Source organism: Olea europaea, unplaced genomic scaffold (genome assembly GCF_002742605.1).
Source record: "Olea europaea var. sylvestris unplaced genomic scaffold, O_europaea_v1 scaffold1520, whole genome shotgun sequence".
Classification (NCBI taxonomy): domain Eukaryota; kingdom Viridiplantae; phylum Streptophyta; class Magnoliopsida; order Lamiales; family Oleaceae; genus Olea; species Olea europaea.
Window position 1 is genome coordinate 92091 of NW_019232785.1, and position 16541 is coordinate 108631.

At 31.3% G+C, this 16541-nt stretch overlaps 1 protein-coding gene across 1 annotated transcript; it reads left to right on the plus strand.

Moving 5' to 3' along the window:
- Window positions 1-3629: 3629 nt before the first annotated feature.
- Window positions 3630-7403, plus strand: LOC111376558 (probable lysophospholipase BODYGUARD 1). Its single transcript, XM_022999524.1, has 5 exons — window positions 3630-3714; window positions 3813-4400; window positions 4507-4835; window positions 5660-5859; window positions 6933-7403. The coding sequence occupies exons 1-5, from the start codon at window positions 3630-3632 to the stop codon at window positions 7255-7257; spliced, it is 1527 nt and encodes a 508-aa protein (XP_022855292.1). The 3' UTR covers window positions 7258-7403.
- Window positions 7404-16541: the final 9138 nt, after the last annotated feature.

A 16541-nucleotide genomic window follows, 5' to 3' on the forward strand; every position in this document is an offset into this window, starting at 1 on the left:
TTTTCAGCCTACTTTTTAGATTTAGGCCTTTAACATAGGGTGGTCGCCTTGCAGCCCATTTAAGACAACCAGATGCCTTCGACGGCTGAAATTGACACTTTTTCAACTTATCCAGGCCATGTTTGAGTCACATTCTAAGAAAAAATGCATTATTTATGTCAAATCAATGAGAAACGTTCGGTTAAAAAATAAGAAAAAGTTTTAGATTTGCGTATAATATTATTTTATTGAAAAATGTGTGGTTGAAATGTTGTTAAATCACTGTTGAAGAATGTATTTTTTTAAAAATAATTTGGCTCAAACAAGCCACCAATGTTCTGTTGAGATGATGCCACATATCAAGTATCGAATGGACATCACATTTTTTCTCTTAGTATAAAAGTTTGCACTTAGTGTCTTTCAAAGGTTATGCAACTTAGAGCATCACACTCATACATCGCAATATTAGTTATTCTTTCTTAAAAATCAACATTCATATTCTCCTCCATTGTGTCTCTACCATACCCAAATGTATTGTCTTCATCATTTGACTTGAGCATCCGAGTTCTTGCAACTGTTGCACCCCAAAGGAGCTAGGGTCATGAGTAGTCCAACATAATTGTAAAAGTGTATATGTAATATACACGTAAACTACAGAGGAGCTATGATATGTTGGTCACTCGACAAGGTTGAATTTCGAGGTCAACAAAATCTATTTCTTTATTAATTGTTTAAAAATATTATTTAAGCTGGACAAAAAATCTAAGTTAAAATCTCACTCTGCCTCGTTATGGAAAACTGTACATGTGAGAGACCATGGACAAAAAATGGTTCCAGCATGCACGGGTAGACATGTTCAAGATCAAATTTAAAAAAATAAAATAAAAAAAAAATATTGTTTCATTTTTTGACTTTTTAGATGAGATCACACGATATACATACACACCCATGCACGAGAGTGTACATTAAAGGAGATATGTATTTGGGAAATCAAATATATCGAAATAACAAAAAAAGATTGGACTATTCATGTTAGTGTATCAATCCTACCTATAACACTGGCATTGTGTAAAAAATTAAATTGAGTGGCCCAATTGATATTGACAAAGTCGTTTATAGACCCTCAATACATCACCTAAAAATTAGGCTTTTAAATAAGGGTTTGGTCTGCAAGTGTATTGTCTTCAGCATATGCAAATCAAATCAAATTTAAAGGAAGCAAATTGAAGATGAAAGCCTGAAAGGTCAGCATAATTGTTGCCAATAAAATATTTTGCGCCACGCTTTCTCCTCCATGACCATTCATATAACCAAGTATAAAAAGGCTGCCGCCCCCAGGGCACATCTCCAAGTGGTAAAAGGGAAGGGTAGAGAAATCCAGCTTTGCTTGAGGCTGCCGCGTCAAGGGTTCGAATCCTTAAATATGGATTTGGCTCTTGGGTAAGTACAAGTGTACAAGCAGCCTTCCACCCTATACCCTTGGAGGCATAACCTGTGATTTACTTCCCTCAAGATACTCCAGGGTAGGGGCGGTGAGAGACCCTTAAGGTTGGGGTTCAACCTTTTTTTAAGTATAAAAAGGCTGCCCATTAATTTGGTTCGATGCACAAATGTTTTTTTTTTTTTTTTTTTTTTAACTATGAACATGTGATGTCATTGCAAATCATGTTAGTTAACAAGATAGTATCCTTTCCTGGGACATATCTGAGTAAATGGTTGACGTTGTATTTGATGATAAATCTCAGTTGCCATCAAGATTCAATCTTTATCAACCGAAAGAAGCATGGTCCCAAGTCTTTTAGTAAATAATTAACTTCTCGAAGGAATTATATTTAAAATACATGCTAGATTGCATGATGCTAGAGATTAAATCCTAGTTTACAGGATTTCTATTCGAAGAGCGCATAATCGCATGGATAAGCTCACACTAACCCATCAATTTGGGATTCATTAGATATTTTCACTTGGGAGGTATCGAAAAGGAATTGAAATGAAATAAGATCGATTTATACAAAAGAAAGTGTCATCTGTTAATTCAAACACTGTACCTATAGGATAGCGATACGGGAAGAGGAAAAAATTGAAAATTTCATATAGTACTTTTGATTGAAAAATCAACCAGACAAAAAAGAAATCAAAAAGCACGTAAAGCATGCTTGCTTTCGGTTAATCTTCAATGTGCACATTTGGGGGAATAATAAATATAATAGAAATAAAAAAATGAGTACACATATTTATAATGGTTCACCCCAAAAGTGGGAACTATATTTACCAAGTTTGTTCACTATGACAAAGAAAAGGGTTATTAACCACAATCTCATGCGTTCAGTCTCGCAAAAAAGGGGTACTTTAAAATTTATTTATAGATATCTAATAATATCCCGAATAAAAATTCGACTCGGGGGCTACTGAGGAAACTAGCCCCAATCCCCGAGCAATTAATAAATGAAAGGTCTACATTATTTAACAAATAAAACTAAAATAACTATTAATAAATTTATTTCGTACTTCTCTATTCAGTCTGGTTTACCAAACATAAGTGATTATTGTACGCACGAACAAAGTAGCCTACGCCACGATTTCATCTATGTGATATGCCTGCAACATGGTCTAGTTCTGACAAATTTTCTTACCTAATACTCTATCTGAGCTGGAACCTAAAGAAATTTGCCTTTTAAATCAATATCAATATAATGAAAGACATGATCCTACATTTATAAAGGTTGAATCCAATCTTGAGAGCTCTCATCGTCTCGTTCTTCGAGTAGTGTGAGGAAGGTAAATTGTAGGATGTATTCCAGCAAATCAGGAAACAAGAGTTTGCCCGTACACTAATGCCCACAAAGAGTTCAATTTCATATCTTATGAATCGAACCCTCACACTGTATTTATAAATGCTTAAGACGGTGGTGAAAGGTTTGGTACATTAGAGGGGATGGAAGTCATTTGGCTTGGAGAACCTGCAATAATTGCAAGAGCTTTGGGGCCTCTTATCTTTGAAAATATTTACACTCATTAATTATGGTCCGGCTGCCCTTGAATCTTGAAAAAAAAAAGTGTTCCAACTTTTTTAAGGGTGATGCTACACGCACATTAGGATGTCCCCAACGGTATCCACTATAATTTCTTTGAAGTGTGTCTCCTTCCATGTGAGGAGATGAATACCTTTATGGACATCGCATTATATACAAATAGTATATTCCACTTTTTAATGTTATGCAAATAATTAAAAGCATAAAATTGAAAAATATTAAGCTATTAGATAGTAGTCAAATGTATTAATTTAAATCCTATTTTTAACATATCTACTGATTAGCCGACAGAGTTTTCTTTTCTACGGACTACAAGAAACGACATTGTCTTAAATTTGAGAAAAGATTTGAAAAAACCTTCTTGTTTATAACAACATGATAATATTGTGTATTAAAAAAAGTTTGAACTCCAACCTTGAGGGCTTTCACCGTCTTGTCCTTAGAATTTTGTGAGGGAAGTAAATCGCGAGATATATCCCAATAAGCCAAGAAATAAGAGCTGTCTGTACAATACGCCCATAAGGAGTCCAATTCCATATCTCAGAAATCAAATATTCACACTGCGTCTGTCAGGAAGGCATGAGATAACCTTACTCATTTTCTTTGCACCACTGAACTATGTCCAAGAGCAATAATATTGTGTATTATATACATGGAAAGGTGTTGAGGAAAAAGCAAATAGCTCATTTCTTGAGAGAAAATTGTATTGCATCTGTTCAACTACCACCAAACCTTTTTCGCTTGACCAGCAAACGATTTTAATGTAACAATAAATTCATTTATCTGTTACCTGTAGGTAAGTGTCCAAATCCACCATTTCTCATTTTTTCTTTTCTTTCCTCCCCACACCCCCCCCTGTCTTGAGTTTCATTGTTTTCACTCATCTAGACGTTCTTGATTTTGTCTTGTGTTATGTGTACAAAATCATAGATTTCTTCATTGAAGCAGACTGGAAACCTTGTTATTGTTCCTCAGCCAAAGCAGCCATTACAAGCAGTGGCAAGATCTTCCTGTCTGAACGAGGAGAGTCTAAAATTGTGCATTTAACTTCAAGCAAATTGCAGCTTGAAGAAATCTCAGACACACTCTACACGCGCCCTTCATTGGTGTACGAGGTTTCAAAATCTACTGTGAAAAGGCTTAAAGTGGATGGCACCTGCAATAGTTCGGGTTCTTCCATGATACAATCTTGTGAGAAAATCAAGAAAAGAAGAAACAGTCGATCGACATTCACTATTGATTCGACCATTGTTGAAATGCTTCAAGGAAGGATCGGAGGGCATCAATCACTTCCAATTCCCAGATGGTCGGATTGTGATTGTAAAACCTGCACTTCATGGACCTCTTCTGGCAAAGAAACATTATTTGTCAAAGCTGACGGAGCTAAAGGTAAAAGGAAAACACACTTTAACAAATGTTCAATTAATGCATTAAACCTGGTTTTATCTTAATGTATTGACTAAATTTGGGTTCATTCTGACGTTTTTCCATACAGATAATGTGCAAGAAGATGTTCTGTTCATTCATGGATTCATATCATCATCAGCCTTTTGGACTGAAACTTTGTATCCAAATTTTTCAAAATCGGCCATGTCGAAATACAGATTATTTGCAGTGGATCTGCTTGGTTTTGGAAGGAGTCCTAAACCAACTGATTCACTTTACACATTAAGAGAACATTTAGACATGATTGAAAGGTCAGTTCTTGAGCCATACAAAGTGAAGGGCTTCCACATAGTGGCGCATTCATTAGGCTGCATTTTGGCTCTTGCACTTGCAGTCAAGCATCCTGGCTCTGTCAAGTCCCTAACTCTACTTGCACCGGTGAGTTCTAATTTGTCTTTTTTCATCAATGTCCCTCTCTATCTATTTAAACTTTAACAAGAGAATTTAACAAAATCTTAGACGAAACATGCATGAAACTCCAAACTCTAAAACCTTAGCCCATGTTTGGTACATATTCTTTAAAATCCATTTTTTTTCAAACTCATTTTTAACTACACTTTTTAAGTAAAATATATTTTTACGTGAACTAATAACTTTTCCTTATTTTTTAATCACACTCTCTCTAACGATTACTTCTCATAGAATCTTTTCTCGAAAAGTATACATTAAACACGCTAACAGAGAAAACTTGTACTTAGAAATTGTCANTGCATTTTGGCTCTTGCACTTGCAGTCAAGCATCCTGGCTCTGTCAAGTCCCTAACTCTACTTGCACCGGTGAGTTCTAATTTCTCTTTTTTCATCAATGTCCCTCTCTATCTATTTAAACTTTAACAAGAGAATTTAACAAAATCTTAGACGAAACATGCATGAAACTCCAAACTCTAAAACCTTAGCCCATGTTTGGTACATATTCTTTAAAATCCATTTTTTTTTCAAACTCATTTTTAACTACACACTTTTTAAGTAAAATATATTTTTACGTGAACTAATAACTTTTCCTTATTTTTTAATCACACTTTCTCAAACGATTACTTCTCATAGAATCTTTTCTCGAAAAGTATACATTAAACACGCTAACAGAGAAAACTTGTACTTAGAAATTGTCAATTATTGCATGCATTTATTTAAGTACACGTAAACATTATTTTCTTAATAATTAAATCATATATATGAAAAAAATAATAATAGATATATGGCAGCCATATTTTCCACTACCAAAAGATGAACAAGCCACACAATATATGATGAGAAGAGTGGCCCCACGGCGTGTGTGGCCATTTATAGCTTTTGGCGCGTCGATTGCTTGCTGGTATGAGCACATAAGCCGGACGATCTGCCTTCTAATTTGCAAGAACCACCGTCTCTGGGAATTTCTCACCAAACTGATCACCAGAAACAGGTATGTACAAGTCTCCTACTATCAGACCTAACAAATTTCTTTGGTCAATATCTTATTCCAGCCTATTCAAATGGTTGATAAGTCGAGTCACAACTGCATATTGAAAACACTTTTGGATAGACTTTGTTAACGCCAAAAATATGGCAGAGCTAAAGGTAAATACTAAAGGATAATGTTATCTAAGCACCAATTGTACTAGAGCACGGGTTTACATTTTATAGGCTTAATCATACGAATCATTTGACTTTTCATTTAAATGAATTTATTATTCAATATTATGTAAATGTCACATAGATTAGTACTTAACACCAGTGATGATTAGTGGCACTAATCAATGCTAAATGAAGTCTACAACGTGGCATGGACTAATATCTAAACAATAATGATGTGTACATTTTGGTTGACACTCCACACACACGAGCCCCTCACATAAGGGACAGGGCTCACGAATTAATTAGCCGTGGGCCGTCCTTTCTCTCATATGAGGGGGGTGTACTGGGGCTTTATTCATATCAAAAATACAATGTAAACGGCCTAATCATGACTTGTACAATGTTGTAATTAAGAGTGATGTTATTTGCAGTCGCTCACTGCGGCAATCCCCCTATGTAACATACACATGACAGGTGATTATTTGATACATTAATGTGATAGTTTTTTTATTCATTAATGTATCATATAACCACTTGTCATATGTATGCCACGTAGCGACTGCAAATAGTATTATTCTGTAATTAATGTTCTGTATATAAATGGTTTATCTCCACCGATAATTATGGTCCATGACCTTTAAGATTTTTCCCCCTTTTTTTTAAATAAAAAAGCTGGCATGAAATAATTATGGACTATTTAATATTTAAACTAGCACAAAAAATGAAATATGATTGTATTTTCTTGGTAAATTAATAAAATTTTAAAAAACTTTTAAAAGCAAAGCTAAAACAGGTCAAATGTCATTGAGACTTTTATTTGAAAAGGACAGAAGCTGATTTAGGTTTAACGTTCGTAATAAGTAATGTCTGTTACTATTTTACTCGTTGTCAAAGTAAACTTATAATCTGTAAACAATACAGGATCAGAACGTACTTAATGGAGGGATTTTTCTTACACACACATAACGCTGCGTGGCATACTCTACACAACATTATTTGTGGTACTGCTGGAAAAATAGAAGGATATCTGGACGAGGTTAAGAACCGGTTAAAGTGCGATATCATTATATTCCATGGCAAAGACGACGAACTTATTCCAGTGGAGTGCAGTTACAATGTAAAATCCCGAATTCCTCGAGCCCACGTTAAGGTTGTCGAAAACAAAGATCACATCACTATAGTTGTCGGAAGACAGAAGGCATTCGCTATGGAACTCGAAGAAATATGGAGAAATGCAGGTGATTAAGATCGACTAGATAGAATAAAGAATGTGCATGGATCCCCATATGATTTCACCATGAAAGTAAAGCTCGATTATATAGAGATTAGAGTAAAGAAAATTAATCCCTATATCTTCTACTTGTGAAATGTATTATGTAGGTGTGGAATGCTTCTAAATCTTGTTGATGAGTTGGTAAATTTTAAGGACTATAAAAAAAGAGCCAGCCATAAAATTTATAAATATTTCTGGCTCTTACAGGCCTTTTTAGTTATCCTATTGAATGTTCAAAATAGGATCAAAATAGATGTAACATTTCTCTACTGACTTTCTAGACAATGTGGTTAATCAAAAAGTCCACATATGTGAAGTATGTGCATGTAACTCATATTTACTGGCTTAAATATTCAAATGGAAAATGTTGAAGTGCTTGAATTTTGGTAATCGAATGGGTGATCGACCCTCACATGGAGCGTGGACCCCGTATGAATAAAATAATGCCTGACCCCCGAGGTGTGAGTGTTCGATCATCTCGCATGTCAATCATTATGTTTGTATAGCATGATCCTATTCAAATTTAGCCTATTGTTTGAGGTTCATTCTCTATAAACTATTTTTTTTTTCAAATTTATTTTTAACCACACGTTATTCCATTAAAGTATTTTACTCGTAAATTCAAAATTTTTATCTATTTTTTAACCATATTCTTAAAAAAATCACTATTATAAACTTCATTTTTTACATAAAAGGGGACTGCCTTAACATTGTCTGTCTGTCTGTCTATCCATCTGCACGTTCAATCTTCACGTACATTGGCTTAAAAAACTATGATCCGAGACTGAACGACAAAAAAAATAAAAATAAAATCTATCTGACTTTCTTGGCTTTGACCACTTTTTCTTATTTGTTCTCTGAACCAACGTAAACGCCACTTTTTAAGTGCTCTGCAGTCCAGATTTGCAGGGTTTCTAACAAAAGTGTAGGTCCACTAAACCAATTTGGATTGTTTCTTCCAATTGATAGTACGTAGGCTATATATTAGTCACTCTTTGTCGGTGGAGTGTACAATACAATTTAATGGATTAGGAAAATTCGAATTTGGGAAGAATATATTTTGAAAATTTATACATAATATTATACATAATCTCAAAACTTAAAGAATGTGTGATTAAAAAAAAAAGTTTTGAGATTATGTATAATATTATTTCATTGAAAAATGTGTGATTAATAAGTAGAGAGTGAAAAATTAATTATAATTTAAACGAGTGTCAAACATTGCTTGACAAAGTTTTTGATAAAATGTTAACTGATTTTGATATGCGATTAGAAAGTTAATAAAGGTTTTTGAATTTCATGAAATGTGGATAAAAATTTTAGGTTTGACAAGTTGAAAAGTTAATAATTTTTTATCAAAATAGTATTAAACAAGTTATAAATATATAGATATATTTTACTCATTTAGAATCATGTTGAACTAGAAAACTCGAGTTACTAAAAATTGCAGTGGACTTGTCTTAAGGGATAAAAATTTCAAATCGAATAAAAATGAATTTACGGACCAATTTATAAAAGATTGTGATGCCCCTTTTAATAAAGTTGATTTTTTAAGATAGAACTCCAAATTTTAATATGATATTGGAATTCATTAAGTTTCAACAAGCGATTTGATTCGATTAGCACTCAGAAAATGAGCACATGAATTTTAAGATTGTACTACTCAAAAAAGCCACTATCTTGTGGGGTCATTTTAAGGGATAAAAATCTAATATCGAATAAAGATAAACATATAGACCAACTTATAAATGATTGGATTGTTCTATTTAATAAATTCGACCTTTTTAAGATGGAACTCCAAATCTTAATAACTTGTTGGTGATGTTTTTGGAACGTGAAAATTCAATTTCAATTGAATAAAGGTCTTTGCTTAAATTCAATTTCAAATATGATTGACAAATAATTAACTCATCATATATAAAAAAAAATGTTTTAAAACAAATTAATAAAGCTAGTTGAAATTTTTAATACCATTATAATATTGTTATAAAATTATTGAATATGATTATTTTTTCAAGTACGACTCACAAGAAATTAACCAAAAACATAAATAAATATTTGAGAATAATTTAATAAATTTAGTTCGAAATTCATCAAATGTTTAATTTTATATATTTTTTAGTTTTATTAATTATCTTAAATTAATTTTAGTTTGTTCATTTGAATGAGAAATCAATATTCACAAAAATATGATTAAGATTATTTATAGACAAGATTAAAAAATTAAAATTCTGAAAATTGAAAACAATTTATTTTTGTCTTAATTAATATTAAGAAAAGAAAAGAAAAGAAAGGATATATAAGAATAAAATAAGAGAGAAGGACAAAATCGACCTCATGGAAGTTTCTATAAATTATAAATAACTATTATATTTTAAGGATTTGCATGAATTATAAGTATAGTTTTCTTAAAATATATGTAACCGGCAAACAGAATTAGAATCACGTAATTAATAAGGATTGACTAAAAATTTGAATTATTCCGGTGGCCACAACTCACCATTTTTTTCTTGGCTACAGCTTAAAATTGTTAGGTTGTTTTCTTCAACAACCGGCCAAACATGGAAGCGTGAACAAACAGATTATAATTTCCTTAAGTTAGCCAACACCCCACTGTTGAGTGTTGAAATCAAATACAGTAGTTTAAATTTCGACATTGACGAAATTACGATATATAATATTGAAAATTACTAAATAATGTAAAGCGGGTCATATAGAGTTCTAGATAGTTAAAAATACGACAGTGCAATTATAAAGTGTTTTAACTTTTCTTTTTCAAAAACAAAATGATTTTTTATTTTATTTTTTTCAATTGTAAGATATAATAAGGGTCCGTTTGATTGTAAAGATGGAATTTGGGCGGAAATAAAACAAATTCCAGGGAATTGAATTGATGGGAAATTGTTTTCCTGGGAATTGCAAATTATTGTGTTTGATTGGTATAATTTTTCACGTAAAAAATGTTTAAATTAAAGTGTTTTTTGATGTTCGTTAGACTTTGTTTTACATGAAAATTGTCAATTAAAGGGATATAATTTACTGGTATTGTGGATGAAATTTATTTCCATTGCTCAAAAAAAAAAATTCAAAAAAATCATCTATCTTTTGGTGTTCATTTGACTTTGTTTTACATGAAAATTGTCAATTAAAGGGAAATATTTTCTTACAATAATTTTTAAAATTTGTTTCCATTGCCACAAAAAAAAAAAACATGAAAAAAAAATTCCGCTACAGTAAATCGGAATTAGAATTCTCACCATGAGAATTCCAATTCAAGGAAAAGTGGGAAAATTGCTTAGATGGCAAGAATCATGAAAAATGAATTTTCTAGAATTTTTTACCTATCAAACACTCATTTTTGACAAAAGGTGGAAATGAATTTCCATTTTCCGTGGAATTGGAGGTTATCAAACACTACTAAGGCAGTATTTGATAGCATGGAATTACATGGAAATGGAATTTCAATTCCATCTTTTCCATTTTTTTGTTGTTTGGTAGCACAATTATTTCCATGGAATTCCAATTCTTGATTGTCTTGGAAAGTGTGGGTTTCCATGTTTTCATGGAAAACCAATAATTGATTTTCCCGAATACTGTAGCAATTATTTTATTTTATTATTATTATTTATTATTATTATTTTTGTAATGAGAACAAATTCTAAGAATTATTGTAAAAAAATATTTCCCTTTAATTGACAATTTTCATGTAAAATAAAGTCAAACGAACTACCAAAGATAGTTGAATTTCTTGAATATTTTATTTTATTTTAAATTTTTTTTTTTGTTTTGGTAATGGAAACAAATTTATTTTCCAATACCAGTAAATTCCATCCATTTAATTGACAATTTTCATGTAAAATAAAGCCAAACGAACATAAAAAACACTTTTATTTCAACATTTTCCACGTGAAAAATTATACCAATCAAACACAATAATTTACAATTTTTAGGAAAATAATTTTTAGGTAATTCAATTTCCTGAAATTCGTTTTTAATTTAATTCAATTCCATATTTGCAATCAAACAGACCCTAATATTGAAAGCAAACAACATTTTACTCTTTGGATAAAACAAGAGAAACTATAAAGTGAAATTATAATTAGATTTATAGTGGACAACCTACAAAAATACCCTTAAAATTAGAGATATTTTGAAAAATCATATGAAATGTAGTTTGGAAGTAAAAGTGTCACATTTTTATTATAAAGTGATATATAATGTCACATTTTAAAATCAAATGTCTTTTCTTTTATTAAAAAAGTGACATACAATGTTACTTTAATAAAAAAAAAAAAATTGATGTTTATCACTCAAAAAAGTGATAAAAATTCAAACAATAATAATAATGATAATAATAATCAACAAACAACAAAAAAAGTGACAGAAAATTAAAAAAAGTTATAAACACTAAAAAAGTGAAAAAAAATTCAAAAAAGCAACAAAACACTTAAAAAGTAATAGTGCCATATTTTATTAAAAAATGGCAGGAATTTAAAAAAGTAACATGCAATAAAAAAATGACAAAGAATAAAAAAAAGGTGAAAAACATTAAAAATAGTGACAGAAATTCAAAAAGAAAAAGACAAAAATACTCAAAAAATGTGATAAAAATTCAAAAATGTAATAAATACTCAGAAAAGCGATAAAAAGACTCATACAGTGACAAACACTAGAAGAAGTTACAGAAATTCAAAAAAGTGATAGTTCTATTTTTTATTAAAAGAGTAATAGATATTAGAAAAAAAAAAAGAGTGACAAACAATAATAAAAAAAAAAGTGACAAAAATTCAAAAAAGTGACAAAAACTCAAAAAGTGACGAACACTAAAGAAGTGATAGAAATAATAAATAAATAAAAATTACTAAAAGCTTGACAAAATTCAAAAAAGTAACAAACGCTACAAAAAAAAAAAAAAAGTGACAAACACTAAAAAAATTAACAAAACATTCAAAAAAGTATCACTTTTTTTATTAAAATGTACGCACCGTCTACCAATTTGAGAAAAATGGTCAAGTTAAGTACTAACCATACCAAAATAGCTCCAATTGAACACGTTTTTACAAGAAAGGGAAAAACAAAAAAAATCAGCAAATTAATGAATCGTTTTTGCTTGTTGACAATTTTGTGGATTATTTTTGGATTGTTGTTGGTTTAATAAATTTCAACCTTACATCCTAAATTATTGGATCCGCTACTTTAACCATATATATATTTTTTGAAATTGTTGTGTCTGCAAGCAAGAAACCAACCATTTTTGAAGTAAAGCAAAAGACACCTTTTTAACTCCCATCTTATTTTTCACGCCAATATTAAGATCTATGATTTAATTAAGATGAAAAAGAAGATTGCGACCATGGTACCTAAACAGAAATAATTGTGAACATGGTACCTAAACAAAAATAAAATTTAGTAAAAGGGATGGAATACCTCAAGAACTAAACTCAAAAGAATACTGTTTTAATGACACCGCAAACAATCTATCTTCCCTTCCCCAAACAACGTACAATCAAAGGAGCACAAGAATACGTAAACTATAGTATCTTGCTCTGGCAGAATGAATATAATCACACAATTTTGTTTTAGATCATTCAATAAGTTTTTATATCAACGAAAACCAAAATAACAAAATCCAGTTTATTTTATATGCAACCCACAAACATAGAGAGATTTGCATACATAAATTGATGATAGTTTGAATACAGATTTCTTGAGAAATGGCGCATGTGGATAGTATTTATGATAACAGTCTTATAGCAGAAATGTAAGAGTCCAATATCAATAGAGACAAATTGAGTTATGAGATTTTTTCAATTTTGGAAACAAAGTTTCTCTTTGATTATGAAGATCAAAGCATTGGATTCCAAAACAAATCTCTCCGATTATTGAACAGTCGAAAGCTATTGTGAATAACCTACCACTACTTTAATAAAGTAGGGTAATAGTCTCACACAAATACAATAATTTTACATGATGCTAAATTAAAAAAGACCCTATTAAAAAAGCAAGGAATTTGCTTTTATGGGGGCATTTACTACAAACGATAGATATTTTAAACAAATTTTTCACATGGACTGAGTCATTAGGTGTACCAAGGTTTACTGCTTTGTCAGGTATGTTTGAATCATCTGAGTCAGAAGGACGTCTATGTTGTTTTCACTAAGGCCAGCTATTAGGATCAAGTTTTTCTTCAAAAAGTCTTTCTTTCAATTTTTTAAGATTATTTGGATATGTCGGATTGAAATCATATGGCTATGTTTCACATTCATATGGGTCTTGAGAGTCCTGGAAAAAGTCAGTGTAATTTGGTTCCATGTCTAAATAACTTGAATTTGGATTGTTTGGTCCTGGTTTATCTATGTTCATTGATTTATCATTATTTTTCATTTTTTCGTCGAATTCATTCCAAAGGTTTTCACAGAATCACTGTCCTTCTTGTGTTGTTTCTGGATAGTTGTATATTTCTTCAAGGTACTGGTGCTTTCTTTCAAAGAAAAGCTGGTTCTAATGTGTCAATCATTTTCCCAAAAGTTAGATGGACATGTCCAAAAAGTTGACGACATCTTTCTCTGTATTTTTCAATATCTTGTTGTATCATAGCTGCATAATTTAGAGGCAAGATTTTCCATGGAACAACGTCTTCTATGTTTGGACAAATCTGGGAAGGAATAGTCTAATCTCGACCATGCTTATTTGAAAATCTTGAAACTCGTTTAGATACCTTTCTCAATCTTGGTGCGGATTGAACTGCGTAGTCCTTCACATGTGAGGAATGTTCGTATGATCCTGTATTCGTAAAATAACCTTGTCGTTTGAAAATCAAGATTACAAAAACAAGTTTTTTTTTTTTTTTTTTGAGAAGTTTTGAGGTCTTTGAATTTTCAAGAAAATGTTTCAAACATTTTTATCCAATGAGAAATATAATAAAACTAGTCGAAGAATTGCTTTGCCTCAAAAAGTGCTTCTTGAAATGGATTGTTTTTGTTAAAATTTCGAAAACTAATTTCTTAGAATCATTCAATAGTCATTGAAATTAAAAGAAATTCTAATTTGATAATGTTCCAACAAATACCAAAGCAAGCATAGTAGTTCTTTTGAAAATTTTGAAATTGTTCAATGTTGAATTATATGGAACAAAGCGAAAAAAGGATAGTTTGGATAAAATTCAAGACCACCGAGTGTTTCAATACCTGCTTCTCTGTGGACTGGTATTACAACATGAGGTCTTTGTCTCTAGAGTGAAGAGTTTTGTCTTCGATGAGGTTATTGAGATCTAGAGGGATGGACTTATTTTAAGGAAAGGCTCATAATGCAAATTATGGTGATAGGCTGGATAGGAGAAGTTTTTGGTCTAGTGAGTAGGTCTAAAAGAAGATTGCCTTTTCCTTTTATATGCTTGACATCAAAGTCGAAATGTCCGTTAGAGCAGTTAAGAATTTAGAACTTGTTTTCGTTTGAATCAGAGTATTTTAGGGAATGCTGACATGTCTATTTCAATAAAAAATTTCTGTCTAACGAGATGGAACTGAAATTTCTCAATACCACATTTGACAGCAAATATTTCTTTGAAAGTAGAATGATAATATTTTTCAGCTTTTGAGAGTGATCCATTTTTGTATCCATGGATATGTCTTTTTTAATCTTTTTCTACCAAGAGAATTACTGTCCAATATAGATCACTTGCATTAGTTTGTAAGATCCTCTTTTCGTTAGTACAAATAGACAGAGGTAGGAGTCCTTGCACAATTTGTTTAATTTTTTGAACTGTTTTTGTTAGTTCTGAAGACTAAGGTAGTGCATTTTTCAGTATATTTTGCAATGGTTTGATAATGGGAAATAGATGATCAATAAAATCTACCATGTAGTTTACAATTCCAATAAATTGCCATACCTCTTTTTTGGAGAGATATGTGCCTGTAAACTTTAATAGTTCCTAACCAACATGTGGTTGCAGAGAATACTGACTATCTTTAATATGCATTTCCAAGAAATCGATTTCAGAAACCCTAATAATCATTTTCCTTTTGGAAAGCATGACTCCAAATTGTTTAGTCAGATCAATGAACTGTGACAATAATGAGAATGAGTATTTTCAACATTTGAGAACAAGAGAATATCATCATTATAGATTAATATCGACTCTAATATTGGTGATCAATTCTTGTGATAAGACCTAATGACATAATTGTCCACTGTTAGTGATGGTTTGGAATACAGAACCTTGTCTTGTGTCTTCCTTCTATCTTGATTCCCAGTTGCCAAATTCTTGCTTTTAAATCAAACTTTGAGAATATCCTTGCTTCGGATAAACTGGCAAATAAAGTCTTTTTGTTTGGAAGGGAAAATTTGTCATCGGCAAAGAAGTGGTTTAGTGGTTTATAGTCAATAACAAGTCTCATTTTTTCACAAACTTGTTTACTTCTTTTATTGACATAAAGAGTTGGACACGTCCACTGCGAAGTGGTTGGTTCAATGAAATCTTCAGCTTGTAATTGGTTTAACTCTTTAGTGGCTAATTGGAGGTGTTTTGGATTCATTCCAATATGATTGACTTTGATATGGTCAATGTCTTTGTTTCTTTTGAAAGTTAAGTTTTTGAAAAAGTCCAAGTTTTTCCATAGAGGGTGAATGCATTTAGTGAGGAAATTTGTATGAGAATCTTTCACAACATTCTCGGATTAATAGGTTTGTTTGTTATGTTATTAAGGTTGGTTATAGAGAAATATGTGGTTGGATGTATGTATGGCAAGTAGGACTTGTATCTGAGGCCATTTAGAAGAGGGATAACACGTTGTGCCCACTACTATTGAATGATGTCAAACCCAATTACAATATCTTTTCTTAGTAGGGATGAACCAAGTAACTTATATGAGACATTGTATTTCAAAAAAAATTAGAGTGTTACAGATTTACTGGTAAATTCTATTGAAAAATTTTCATTATTGGTCGCTTAGAAGATTTTCTGATGTTTCTTCTACATATTTTTATGGAGAATGGTTGGATTTAGAATTAAACAGGTTGCTCATGTATCAAACAATCTCGCAACAGTTATTGGCCTTCCATATTTTCCTGGAAATATTTTAGCTTCAATAGTTGAAACTGGTAGACTAAGATTGATGACTTGCATTCCATAGCATTCTTCTATGCAATCGTAACCATTAATGCTTTCGTCATTAGAGTCAAATTCCAGCAAAAAGTCAGTTTCAGGAGACTGTTCATCTTCCTCAGAGAATACCAATTCAAGATTTACTTCATTGTCT

What these genes read in the sequence shown, in the direction of transcription:
- LOC111376558 (XM_022999524.1), top strand. Translation starts at nt 3,630, where the DNA reads ATGTCCAAGAGCAATAATATTGTGTATTATATACATGGAAAGGTGTTG. An exon ending in CAAAGCTGACGGAGCTAAAG is followed by an intron (nt 4,401 to 4,506) that starts GTAAAAGGAAAA and finishes TTTTCCATACAG; the next exon opens with ATAATGTGCAAGAAGATGTT. An exon ending in AAACTGATCACCAGAAACAG is followed by an intron (nt 5,860 to 6,932) that starts GTATGTACAAGT and finishes TAAACAATACAG; the next exon opens with GATCAGAACGTACTTAATGG.